At 36.8% G+C, this 12,828-nt stretch overlaps 2 protein-coding genes across 3 annotated transcripts in view; one reads left to right on the top strand and one right to left on the bottom strand.

The window, feature by feature from the left end:
- LOC149621160 (sodium-dependent multivitamin transporter-like) overlaps positions 1-12,828 on the bottom strand; it is a 141,643-nt gene that overhangs the window by 45,595 nt on the left and 83,220 nt on the right. The gene's annotated exons all lie outside the window — the stretch shown is intronic.
- LOC149621165 (uncharacterized) lies at positions 5,826-11,969 on the top strand. Of its 2 annotated transcripts, XM_089855762.1 has the most exons (7): positions 5,826-5,996; positions 6,104-6,169; positions 6,494-6,575; positions 6,649-6,753; positions 7,107-7,238; positions 7,898-8,789; positions 11,056-11,969. In XM_089855762.1, the coding sequence occupies exons 2-7, from the start codon at positions 6,120-6,122 to the stop codon at positions 11,583-11,585; spliced, it is 1,791 nt and encodes a 596-aa protein (XP_089711888.1). In that variant the 5' UTR covers positions 5,826-5,996; positions 6,104-6,119; the 3' UTR covers positions 11,586-11,969. The 2 variants fall into 2 exon arrangements, with proteins under 2 accessions (XP_089711888.1, XP_089711887.1); XM_089855761.1 differs by having other exon boundaries at positions 5,993-6,169.

Below are 12,828 nucleotides of genomic sequence, written 5' to 3'. Positions count from 1 at the left end.
ACTGAGTTTTCGTAGAGGCCTCAGCATTACGTTTTTTTCTTTTAAGTTCGCTTAAATGTTACTGTATTTTTGATACTAAATTATAAGTTATGTCGTTTTTATATTTCTTTTATGTATATTCTATAGGTAAATTCAAGAAGAAACTTCGGTTAAAGTGTTCTACTGAATATAAAAGGGATCTGCAACGTCACGTTAGAAAGGGTAACGAAGAAAAACACAAACGTGATCAGTGTGAATATGCACACAAGTATAAGAGAAATTTGATCAGACATCAACGCGTTCACAGTGGTGATAAACCCTTCAGATGTAATCAGTGTGACTTTGCAAGCACGCGGAAGGGTAATTTGATCGTGCATCAACGCATTCATAGCGGTGAAAAACCCTTAAAATGTACTCGTTGTGACTATAAATGTACACAGAAGATTAGTTTGATCGCACATGAACTTATTCACAGAGGTCAAAAACCCTTCGTATGTGATCAGTGTGACTATGCAAGTGCGTGGAAGAATAATTTTATCACACATCAACACATTCACAGTGGAGAAAAACCCTTCAAATGTGCTCGGTGTGACTATAAATGTACACAGAAGATTAGTTTGATAGCACATCAACGCATTCACAATGTTGAAAAACCCTTCAGTTGTGATCAATGTTACAATGCATGTACGAGTAAGAGTTCTTTGATAGTACATAATCGTAGAAGTCACAAGAACGAATAGATGGATTTGAAGGCTGCTAGACAATGTAAAATTTCTTTTTAATCTTAAAATGAACATTTTAAATTTTTTGGAGAAAAACCATCTTTCATCCTCTTTTGTAATGAATTTACCGAAATTGTTTACGTAACAATCCATTAAATTTCTCCTTTCTGAATTGTATTATCGGAAACGGTGCGCATTGTCAAGGACAGGAATCTTGTTTCACTAACCGCCGTTTTCAGAATTAATTTTAAATTAAATGACGTTACTAAAATAAAAAATAGAGACGCCTCTTCATTTTGTTTTGGGTGCTTCTCTCCAGGCTTGAAAATTGCCAAACGGGCAATCGAGAGCGAATAAATATTTGTAACTTGTCTTCTCCTATCTTTTGGTTGCAATTAATTCCAAGAATATCTGTTAAACATTTTGAGTTAAAAATTAAGGGTATCTACTTCCTTTTTATTTAATGTTCATCACATTTATATCCATAACGTTTATTCGCCGGGACACTGCGGCCGGGAACGTTATGCTATTAAGAGGTACTGTCAGGGACGTTTCTGTGTCTGGCTTTCTGTGCTTGGTTACAATAGAGCGCGTTCACAGGTTGTACATGGATGTAAACGCGTTACCCATTTCTGAACCGCGTACGCCTTTTCCCGTAATCGGGGTAATTTATATTTCACTATGTTAACTATTTTACTCTAGTCCCGATCCACCCTTTTAGTGGCCACTATTCCTTTATCTGCCTAGTCTCCCGTCCATTCCACAAGAACCGAATCTGTCGCATTGGCTTCTAACTCCACCACCTTCTGTTATCTGTCTATTCCGTATAAAAAAATCTTTCAGATTACCTTCTACTTCATTAACATCGTTAGGGGTACGACTTGTAACGAGTAACGTATAGCCTCCAATTGGCGGGGCATTCACCAAATGTTCACGCTATTGATTTGGGTTAAATTAAAATTATCCGTAAAATAGGAAACATTTGAGGCTGTACGAACACCATGTAAAGTTTACTTTTACCAGAAGTTTATGCTTTTACAGATATATTTAGTTTGCTTTTGAAAATTGTTATAGATACTTTTTGCGGTCCAAGTCTGGCAGAATCTCCGATATTTTCTCGACATGATACTTCTAGAACCACAGTTCACTCCCATTGAGTTCAGAACATATATCCTTCTAGAGTTCTATTTGGATATCGGGTTTTCGCGCTCGCGCGACCATAGTTTTTGAAATTATGGGACGGCCGGATAACTTTATCATTAGGTGGTGGCGGCATCTATTTCAGTTAAAAAACACATATTTGTTACTATGGCGTCTGCTATAATTTCTTAATATAGATAGGAAATGTTTAGAAACCGCTATGATAATGGAAGTAAATTGCTAGATTCGAGTAAAAACAGAGAAGGAACTGCATTAACCGATAGTATATGTATTTTTGAGCTTTCGTGATAGTCAACTTGACAAAAATGATCACCGCAAATGTCTTTTTTTGGAGTCCATTCAATTCCATTAATGGCCTGACACCATTGTTTTGGTAATTCCGAATTTTTTGTAGGCAATCTTAATGGTACAGTTCAAAAAGGGTTGAACTATCTAAATATTTATTAATTTTCTATACGTAAACACTTATGTCACAAAACATATTTATTTCTACCAGTGTTGACACACTGTTCTACCGAGCATTTTCGACCCATTTTAAAATTTAATACATTTTCACATTATGTGTTACTTTAATAACTAATAACATATAATTCCCAAGTAAAAACACGCATTTAATAAGAAATTGATCAATATTCCATTTACTAAATATCAAATTTTATTTATTAGGCTCCACTTACTGTTTTTCAATTACCTAACTTTCATATTTCGCGCTTTACTTCTTCCTAAGCCTAATTTACAAACTCAAGCTGCGGCGATTTTGCGGGGCGCTTTCCCGCATAATCGTGGGAAATTCTTTTAAGCTTCTCACGTAAGGCGACAGATGGCGCTAACGACTAATGATAAAGTAATGAAATTCGACGAATCGAGTACGCGAGGAGGAAATTCAACAAAAACTCTAGAAATAAATATATTAGAACTCAATGTTCACTCCAGTCCACACTCCACAGCAGTCTTCAGCACACTTCCTCTGGTTCAAAACCAGTTTATTAATTGCTTGGACTAGTTTTAAAATTCAAGAAGTGAGGGTTACTGGTCCTCAGGACCAGTTTATTAATTGAGAACAAAGGTGGGGGCCAGTCCGGAAACCAGTTTATTATTTCGGACAAATTAAATCGGAGGGGGGTCAGTGGGCCACTTGACCACTATAAAATTCAACGGTAGCCATAGTCCAGACATTAATCTCAGCTATTTTAATTATGAGTGTCACTATTCTCACCCCCCGGGTAGAAATAGGTGGAAGCCTATTCCTACCCTAGGTGAAAATAGCGTAGAGGCTATATCCACCCTACCACGTGACTAAGAATTGAGGTAAGGGCTGCGGTAGGGTGAAAATAGCTTGGCTGCTATTTTCACCGCCCGGTGAAGTCTATCCCGGGTGAACAGTGAACATAACGTCAAGGCTATATCCACCCTACCGCGTGACTAAGAATTGAGGTAAGGACCTCGGTAGGGTGAAAATAGCTTGGGCGCTATTTTCACCGCCCGGTGAATGGAAAGTCTACCCCGGGTGAAAATAGCGTAGAGGCTATATCCACCCTACCACGTGACTAAGAATTGAGCTAAAGGCCGCGGGAGGGTGAAAATAGCTTGGGCGCTATTTTCACCGCCCGGTGAAGTCTACCCCGGGTGAACATAGCATAGATTTTATTTCCACCCTACCATGTGACTAAGAATTGAGGTAAGGGCCGCGGGAGGGTGAAAATAGCTTGGGTGCTATTTACACCGCCCGGTGAAGGGAAAGTCTACCCCGGGTGAAAATAGCGTAGAGGCTATATCCACCCTACCACGTGACTAAGAATTGAGCTAAGGGCCGAGGGAGGGTGAAAATAGCTTGGACGCTATTTACACCGCCCGTTGAAGGGAAAGTCTACCCCGGGTGAAAATAGCGTAGAGGCTATATCCACCCTACCACGTGACTAAGAATTGAGCTAAGGGCCGCGGGAGGGTGAAAATAGCTTGGGCGCTATTTTCATCGCCCGGTGGTGTCTACCCCTTCACACATAAAGTTATGGGATGTTTCACTGTTCTGTTGGCAGAGAGTTGAAAACACTTTTTTGATGCCAATAGAGTAATGACCCAGCCCCAGTGTATATCAACATCATATCATCTATATCTTTGCTCATTGTTATACCAGGGTCCAGTGGGAGAGATACACAAATAGGTCAGAAAATCTCTGGGTCAGGGGCCCAGGGTTGTTTAAAACACTGCTTAGCGAGTTTAGCAGACGACGCGTCCTGGTCAATGGTCATGGACCAGTTTATTTATTCCAGACCAGGGGGTGGCAGGCCCAATGTCCAGTTTTAAAAAATCCTTATTTCCCATTCTCACCCTGTACTCCAAAGGACTAGTTTAAAAAATATCCTTATTTCCCAGACTGATTGGTTAGGAAAAAGCTGTCTGCTAGACGTTCTCTTTTTTGGCGTTTGTACTTTGTTGTGAATTCCTTTGTTACGGTAACCAGAGTTGGGCACTCCTTTTTAGATAGATTTTTTTTCTATCAAACTATCATAGATGGCGAAACTATCAATTCTTTTGGCTATATTTTAGAGTGGAACTCCTTCTTAGATAGATTTTTTTCCTCTCAAACTATCATAGATGGCGGAACTATCAACTCTTCTGACTATATTTTAGACTGACATTGCTGGTTAGATCGATATTTTTCCTCTCAAACTATCATAGATAGCGAAACTATCAACTCTTCTGACTATATTTTAGACTGACACTGCTGGTTAGATAGATATTTTTCCTCTCAAAACTATCATATTTGGCGAAACTATCAATTCTTCTAGCTATATTTTAGACTGGCATTATTTGTTAGATAGATTTTTTCCCTCTCAACAAATCATAGATGGTGAAACTATCAAATCTTCCTTCAATATGTTAGATTGGCTCTCATTGTTAGATAGATTTTTTGCCTATCAAATCAAATTGAAATCTTTAGGGACGACTAAATTAATCGATTATTTAATTTTCGGACTTTAAATTTGATGGTTTTCGATCAAACTGATTTGGTCTCTACCTAATTTTACTCTGTTTAATCGATTCCTGATATTTCCTGATTTTGTAGAATTTCTAATATTTTCATATAATCATATAATTTCCATAATCTCATTTCTCAAGTTTGACTTTTAACTGTCTATAGTTCAAAAGCTACTATCCAAACTTTTTCAAATTATTCGCTCTTGATTTAATCTAAACCATCTACTATAAACGGTTAACTAATAATAATTAAAGGCAAAAATTGCAATTAAAAACTGTGGGTAATAAAAATCAGAAAAATCTACACTTTAATTTATCTACTTCTACGTTTGGATGATTTCGTGGAATCGTTCTTCCTCCTCGAGTAGTCGTTCACATCAGTGACAGCACGGAGCTTCTATATACAAGAAGCTCCGTCTTCACAGTTTGAACTGTTGAACCATCGTTTATTTTATTTTTATTTATTTGTTTGAGAGGGTTATAACGACCACCAAGTACAGAATCTTCTTATAGAATAAACCTACACTTGCTAACGTTAAAATATATTAAAAACTTCGATATCATTCAAAAAACGACTTATCTTTCCAGAAATTTTCATAACTATCAATATTGCCTATCAAAGATTAGCTCATAATTTTTTTAAAATCAAATCAGAAAACAGATGTCGCCAAATAAAATCACTCAAAAACTCAATATATTTCTCAAGGAATAATGCCTATCATTTTTTATGATTTCTAAAAGATGGGGTTAGTAGCCAGATCACGTTGAGAATCGATATTTTTCTCTAGAAGATTTCAACGAATCAATGAATCATATCAACTTCGAGTGCACTTCCTAAGCTATCAAACTCAATCGATCATTATAATTCAAATTTTTCTCGAAAATAACTATCAAAATTGATACTTTGATTGGGGCAGATTTAGTTTTCTATCGTATCAAGTGGTAAAACTATCAAATGATATGATAGTGCCCATCTATGACGGTAACGGCTTCCCTTTAAAGGCTTTAATGTATTTTTATTGATTATTAAAAAGAGTATCTATATACAAAAAAAGCTCTTAATAAAAGTTGAAGCTTTTTCTCTTTTTTAACCCCAAATACAGAACAGTGTGAGTAACTGTGAAACCAAAACAACGTTAATATAAGCCTTGCCTGGTAAGAATGTATATTAAACTGAGGGAAACGCCCTTGGTAACACTAAATCTTTGTTTATGGCCATACTTTTTATTATTATTAAAATATTACGTATTTTATCATAACAGGATAACTGTACAAAGTATGATGGAATTTGTTAAAGAATGTCGTGTGATGGTCGAACGTTTAAGCTGGTAAGTGATGAATATAATGCAACTTGGAACATGTCAATAAGGCATAACGGATCCAAACCTATTGAAACTATTATACCTTGAAAAGAAATAGATCTTTCTTGCTTGTTTATAAAATTAAAAATGCTAGCAGAATAAATAATTTATACGAAGCTAGTTGTATTCAGAAAATGTGCTTGAGAAAATCCCTTGTCTTGAACAAAAGTGTCACAATTTAAGCATTGCTATGTTTTTCTTAGCTTTTTATAGCGAAAGCTACAATGTATGGGGAAACTTTCCTTGTCCGTTTTTGATTTACCTTCAGTTTGGAAAATTATTTTATTTTAGGGTAGATTTACAATCTCACCAACTCTCTTTTCAAAATTCCGAAATGAATTTAGTAAATCTTCAAAGGTTGGCGATCAAAGAGGTATTTTGCGAAATTATTATAATATTGCCTGTTTAAGACAAACCGAGTTAAGTTATTGAAACTTTGTTTTTAGGAAATGGACTACGAAGAAGATTGTAACTATGATCACTTGAGCAAAGATGATCTAATCAATGAAGTAAAAGCTAGAGATGATCGAGTTAGGGAACTGGAAGCCAAGGTATTTTCAAAGCATAGGGGTTTTTAAGGAGTGTGAAATTAAGCACAGAGATATGAGAAAATTTAAATGGACAGTTGTCGAATCAGGTGTCCCTTGAAATAGAACCAAACTCTATGAGTGGGTTAATTAATTAAGGTTATTGGTTAAACCACCTATCAGGATTGGCACAAGCTAAGGGGATTGGTAACACGTCCTTCGTTTCTTTATTAACAAAGAAACCCGACGAGGGCCTTTGTTGCTGATCCCCTTCTTGCGTGTCATTATCTTCCCCTTTTTCTCGCTTGCCCCTTTAAAATGCGTTTAGCCAAAGAAAGTCCGAAGATTGTTTTGTAATGGAATCTCATTTTGTTTAGTGCAATGTTTTAATTTCAAAAATGGCTAAAGAGAGAGTGAAAACATCATTAACGATAAATAAGCAAATAGACGAAATTGAAAGACTCAATAGGGTCAATAAAGAGTTGGAAAATAGAATCAAAGATCTGATGGTATGGGCTGCGTTCAGTAACACTCATCAGGAAAAACATCGATGTTTGGGAAAATGAAATCGGTGTTCTTTTGACGTCATGATGACGTTGAAGTTGTTGAACGGGAAAATTTTATGTAATCGATGCTTTTCAAAATGGCGACTATATTATGATAACGTTAAACCGAACTATTTACAAATATATTATACTTCAATTTATCAATTAAATCAAAACGCCTAGCTCTTAAAATTCTGTCATAATCCTTTTTTAACGAAATAATACGTTACTTTTTAGTATTATCATACCACTTCTGGTATTATTATCCATAAATATAATATTTGCCAATTCTTCATTATTAAAAATTGCGGAAGATAGGGATGAAGTTCCCTACTATTTTTTTGTCGCGGCGCAAAATGACGAAAATTACGTCATGAATCCGATGCTCATCAAAAAAACCTCCTATCACAGCTGATTTTTCTGATGGGCATCCGATGAGCATCATGACGTCACGCCCAAAGACGCGAAAAACCGTTCAGTAAGACATCGATGTCATCATTTAGCCATCGATGTTTTTGATGCCGGTTACTGAACGCAGCCATGGAACATTCTTCACTTTCATACTCGATTGGAAAGATAATTACTTTAAGAATGAAAGTTATTGTTAATTGTTTAAAAAATAGGAGAAAAGTGGAATAATTCAATTTCCTAACGATGAATACGTGAAAACTGAACCCGTTGAAAATGATTTGGGAAATAATGGCCAGGAGTTGACCCTTCCAATTGCGATGCACAGTGTCCAAGCTGTCAATGTCCAAGGCATTCTGTCTAAAGAAAATATTAGTCAAGAATCACCTGTTTCCGAAGTTGGCAATACAAACCCTGAAACTACCTTGAAAAATACTGAAAATATGGGGCTTATAACGCGAAAAACGAATCCGTGTGTCCTTAAACTGAAATACAGTGACAGTTTGCCTCAAAGTGCGCCTTCACCAAAAATTAAGGTTGAAAACCCATTCGAAATGTCTCCTGACACGAACACGGAGAGCGATTCTCCACGAGAACCTCTTGAAAACAATTTTACCATTAACGATTCTTATCGTAAATCGCCAAGTGTCTCGACAGAGGGGGATAATTCAACTACATCGAAGAAATTTCGTGTTCCTGAATTGAATGTTGAATCCGAAAAACATTTGGATCTTTCTCTTGATGCAAATGCCGAAAGCGATCCGCTAGAAGAAGCCCGTGAAAACGATCTTGATGATAACCAATCCACGATCATCTTGACAGATGCAAAGAAAACTTACAATAAGCAAAATCAAACTATGAGACTGTGCTTGCCAAAACTGAAGCGTGTTGATCCGAAGTCATTGAGTGTGCCAGTGTGTGTTCCTCAACTTGAACGCAACCCAAATGACCTATCAGAATTGACCCCCGTCTCTATGGAAAGCGATTTGCCCGAAGTTCCAATTGCAGGTCAACATAATAGTTCGGTGTCCAGCTCGGAGACATTAGAAGATGTCGCTCCAAAGAATCCAGAGGGTAAAACCTCATCGCCTCGTTGGGAAATTGCAGGTAAGTCATTTCATTCTTTAATAGTCTTGAGTACCTAGATTGAAATATCATATTTCTAAGCCACTATTTCCGCCTTCTCGGAATAAAGTCTAGTCGCGTATTTCTTTTGACTGCTCGTAATATAAAACGAATGTATTATTTCACCCTCCTAAAAACGCGAATGATGGAGACACGGCCTCCCTGCTTTTGGACGTAATTCCGCTTTAAACTTAGATGAAAACTAATCTTGGGTCGAAAGCCCCTAAGCGAGGTTTATATTCAATCGTTGTGGTTGCGCACTTTAGTGTAGTTATACTGCTTATATTATTGGAGCGTACGCTGATTCACGTGATCAAAGCCTTTACTTTTCTTCGACATTGCTTGTTCGTACAACTTGGCATTCTGTTCTTTTCAAGTGCGTCTCCACGATTCTACGTATTTAATGCCTTTTATGCAAACTTTATGTGATGAGTACATCGTTAATTCTACCGTGAAAGGCTTTTCTTCATCCAGGCTTAATTAATTCAGTATCAAACTTAGTAAGGATGAAATTTATAACGTCCCATTAAAACGCGAACCAGTAAAACCCCTCAAATGAGATTAGTGTTCCCTTGGAAGCACGCAAGAAATTAATTTGATGAAAATCAATGCATTTACAAATTACACTAAGAAACTTCACATTTCTAGCCGCCATTTTTCAAGATGTCCACAGATTAAACCAATTTCTTTAAAGTCCCTGCAACATTTATGCGGGGACGGTTAGGCCGGGGCATTGAGTATCAATCAGGTACGACTTTTACTTAACAACACCAGGGTGCCTATTCTGTAAGCTTCGAAAGAGAGTTGTCGATCGACATCTCTCTCGGTCTCGAAAATCACAAAAATGGTATTCTGTCAGAAGTTGTCGAGTATCGACAAGTTGTCGAACTAGATATCGACAGGGTTTCGTTTCCGGTAACCCCTCTTGCATGAGTTTTAATCTGAGAGTAAATAGCTGCCCATCTACATTTATCTCGCTTTGAGTTAAATAATCTGGCTAGGGAAATTATCCGGTGAGTTTTACGAAGACAACGTTGTATCAGGAGTAGAAGAAGAAGATGTAGTTGTACTCAGGGTGCCTTTTGCTAGGTAGAGAAACAAAGTGAAAACTAGATGTGACAACAGAGAGTGGGTGCCAGAACGAAAGAAAATGGTAGCTTGTCTGCACCTAGCATCGGTTAGCATTTGATTATCCGGACATCCGTTGAATTTGAAAATACGTACTTACGAGTCAAGGTTTCTCTTGCAATTCAATTTATGTTCATCCCCCTTTTACCTCTCCGTTTGACGATGTCGAAATAGAGAGGTATTACACTGGACGTGTCTGTCACCGAGTTCACGCAATTGCGGGTTTTCTTATTATTTATTTTGAATCAATCGCCTTATATTGATCGTTTACCAGGCAAATTCAAGGGGGCTGCCATTGCGTCTTAGTAGTTTTTGATACCGCCATCTAGCGTCGAAGTAAAGCGTAAAATTCGGTATTTTTGTCTCTTTAAACGTCGGTGTTTAAAGCCATCTAGCGTTCAAAAGCAGGAAGTTCAAAACCATCGTCTGAAATCCTTTGGCTCGGTGAATCCGATGATTTGAACATATTTTTTAATTCTCATTGGTAATTAGTAAGGTTTGAAAAATAAAAATGGCAAGCTGGGGTAGAACATGTTCCGTTCTTGGCTGTAAAAGTAGTGATAGGGATTTAATGAAGTGGAGATCGCGGGTTTGCAAACTTCATTCGGGACCTGACAAAGGGTTAACTCTGTGTCATAAAGATTGTTGTTGTCCGCGGCCATTTTTAAAATACGGAATAAAATCAAAGTACAGAATTCGCTCACTAGATGGCGATTACCAAAAACTACTCACATTTTAAAAATGGGAGGTAACCTCGTACATCGCGTATACCCTAAATTTCCAAAAATTGTTAAAGAGGCATACACTTGAATTGAAACGTCAACAATAGTTATGTTTAAAATGATTTTAGGAATAACGTTTCTTAGAATGACTAAACTAATATTAAGCTAAATTACTGAAGATAAAAATAATCAAAATAAATTATATTTAATTAAGAACAACGTCTCGACTCGTAAAGGTCTATTTTGGTTTCCCAACTTGTTGTTTATAAGGTCGTTTACTGACTCATACTTTAAAAAACAATGATTTTTCGTGTGCGATTGAATGTTAATGTATTTTTGATACTATATTGTAAATGATGTATGTGTCGTTTTTATATTTCATTAATAAATTTATGTAGGGAAATTCAGCAAGAAACGTTCAACTCGGATCATATATTCTGCTGAATATAAAAGGGTTCCACAACGTCACATTAAGAAGGGTAACGCAGAAAAACGCTTCAAATGTGATCGGTGTGACTTTGCAAGTACTCGGAACTATGATTTGAAAATACATCTACGCGTTCATAGCGGTGAAAAACCCTTCAAATGTGATCAGTGTGACTATGCAAGCACGCAGAAGAATCATTTGATCGCACATCAACGCATTCACAGTGGTGATAAACCCTTCAAATGTGATCAGTGTGACTATGCAAGCACGCAGAAGGTTCATTTGATCAGACACGAACGCATTCACAGTGGTGATAAACCCTTCGTTTGTGATCAGTGTGACTATGCAAGCACACAGAAGAATAATTTGATCAAACATCAACGCACTCACAGTGGTGACAAAACCTTCAAATGTGATCAGTGTGACTATGCTGGCGCAAACAATTCTAATTTGATCAGACATCAATTTATTCACAGTGGTGAAAAACCCCACAGAATTTAATTAGTGCGAATATCTAGTAATCGTATGAGTAATTTGATGATACAATGTTGAAAAACGCCTCAATAGTGATCAGTGGGACTATGTATATGCAGACAGAAGTGTCATTTGATAGTACATAAACGTAGAAGTCACATGAATGAATAGATGGATTTACATTTTAAATGTGTAGGACAATAACCATATTTCATCGGCTTGTGTAATGAATGGGCCGACGCTGTGAATCTAACAGTCCATTAAATTTCTCCATTAGAAATTGTATTAGCGGAAGCGCCGCTCATTTTCAGAGACAAGACTCTTGGTGCACTATACCCAGTTGTAACACCGCCATTTTCAGAACTAATTTTATATTAAATGTAATAAAATTCACAAAGACGATGCGAAAATAAGCCATAATAGATTTTGGATACGTTTTTCGAATTGTTCCAAACTTGTTTCCAAACGTTTGAGGTTTTTTCTTTCGAGCGATTTCCGTTATCAGTCCCCTCGGAGCTTTCATAAGCACATAAATTGAAGTTTCTTCAGGTTTTGATGTAGTACTTGCTAAATGTCCTGGATCGTCATTTGCGTCTTTAATTACTTTAACTTGGTCATCAGCTCAGGTACTAGATGGTTTCAACAGAGACAGGAAAATTGTCGCTAACCCTGACTTTACCCTTGAAATCAGGCTTGTTGTGTTTTCAGTATTTATTAGGTTTATCACGTATAGAGGTTTAATGGCAGAATTTTACTGTTTGTTCATATCATCGCGTATATTTTATCATGCGTTTATTAGGATACTATTGCATTCCGTATATTGTCTTAGGACCGTTTCAGTGATCAAATTTTAATCTAAATATATTTTCGAAAGTTGTTTCTTTGTTTATGTTTATTTTTTCCGAATTTGACCGAGCTGCATGGTTTATATCGGTAACACTATTGGGAAGTTTTAAAACTGGTTTGATTGAGTTCCTCTATAGACTGGTAAGAACATACTATTCTGGATCCATCTGAGCTTTATGATTAACCACTATCATAAGTAACATAATAAACATAAGTATGACTCTTCCTATTGTAATAATGCAAATTTCAAAATGAAACCTATAATCAACACTGACACTCTCACTTACATTAGGCCAGGACTTGCAACCCCGTCGAGTACTTCATGCTGGTCTTTGGTGAATGACATAGTTCTACAATATTAGCCAATCACAATAAACCTTCTCCTTGAACGTATTTGTGTCGGAAATAGCTCGTCTGCTATTTA

The sequence above is a fragment of the Phalangium opilio genome, unplaced genomic scaffold, assembly GCF_054372755.1.
Source record: "Phalangium opilio isolate 3A_F unplaced genomic scaffold, DU_Popi_V2 ptg000209l_1, whole genome shotgun sequence".
In the NCBI taxonomy this organism is placed as follows: domain Eukaryota; kingdom Metazoa; phylum Arthropoda; class Arachnida; order Opiliones; family Phalangiidae; genus Phalangium; species Phalangium opilio.
The sequence above is the reverse complement of the archived record's forward strand: the minus strand, read 5'-3'. Positions and strand labels throughout refer to the sequence as shown.

Excerpts from the sequence above, each read along its gene's own strand:
- LOC149621165 (XM_089855761.1), top strand. The coding sequence starts at position 6,003 with ATGTATATTAAACTGAGGGAAACGCCCTTGGTAACACTAAATCTTTGT. Across the intron at positions 7,239-7,897 it reads ATAGAATCAAAGATCTGATG|GAGAAAAGTGGAATAATTCA; the intron begins GTATGGGCTGCG and ends TTTAAAAAATAG. Across the intron at positions 8,790-11,055 it reads GCCTCGTTGGGAAATTGCAG|GGAAATTCAGCAAGAAACGT; the intron begins GTAAGTCATTTC and ends AAATTTATGTAG.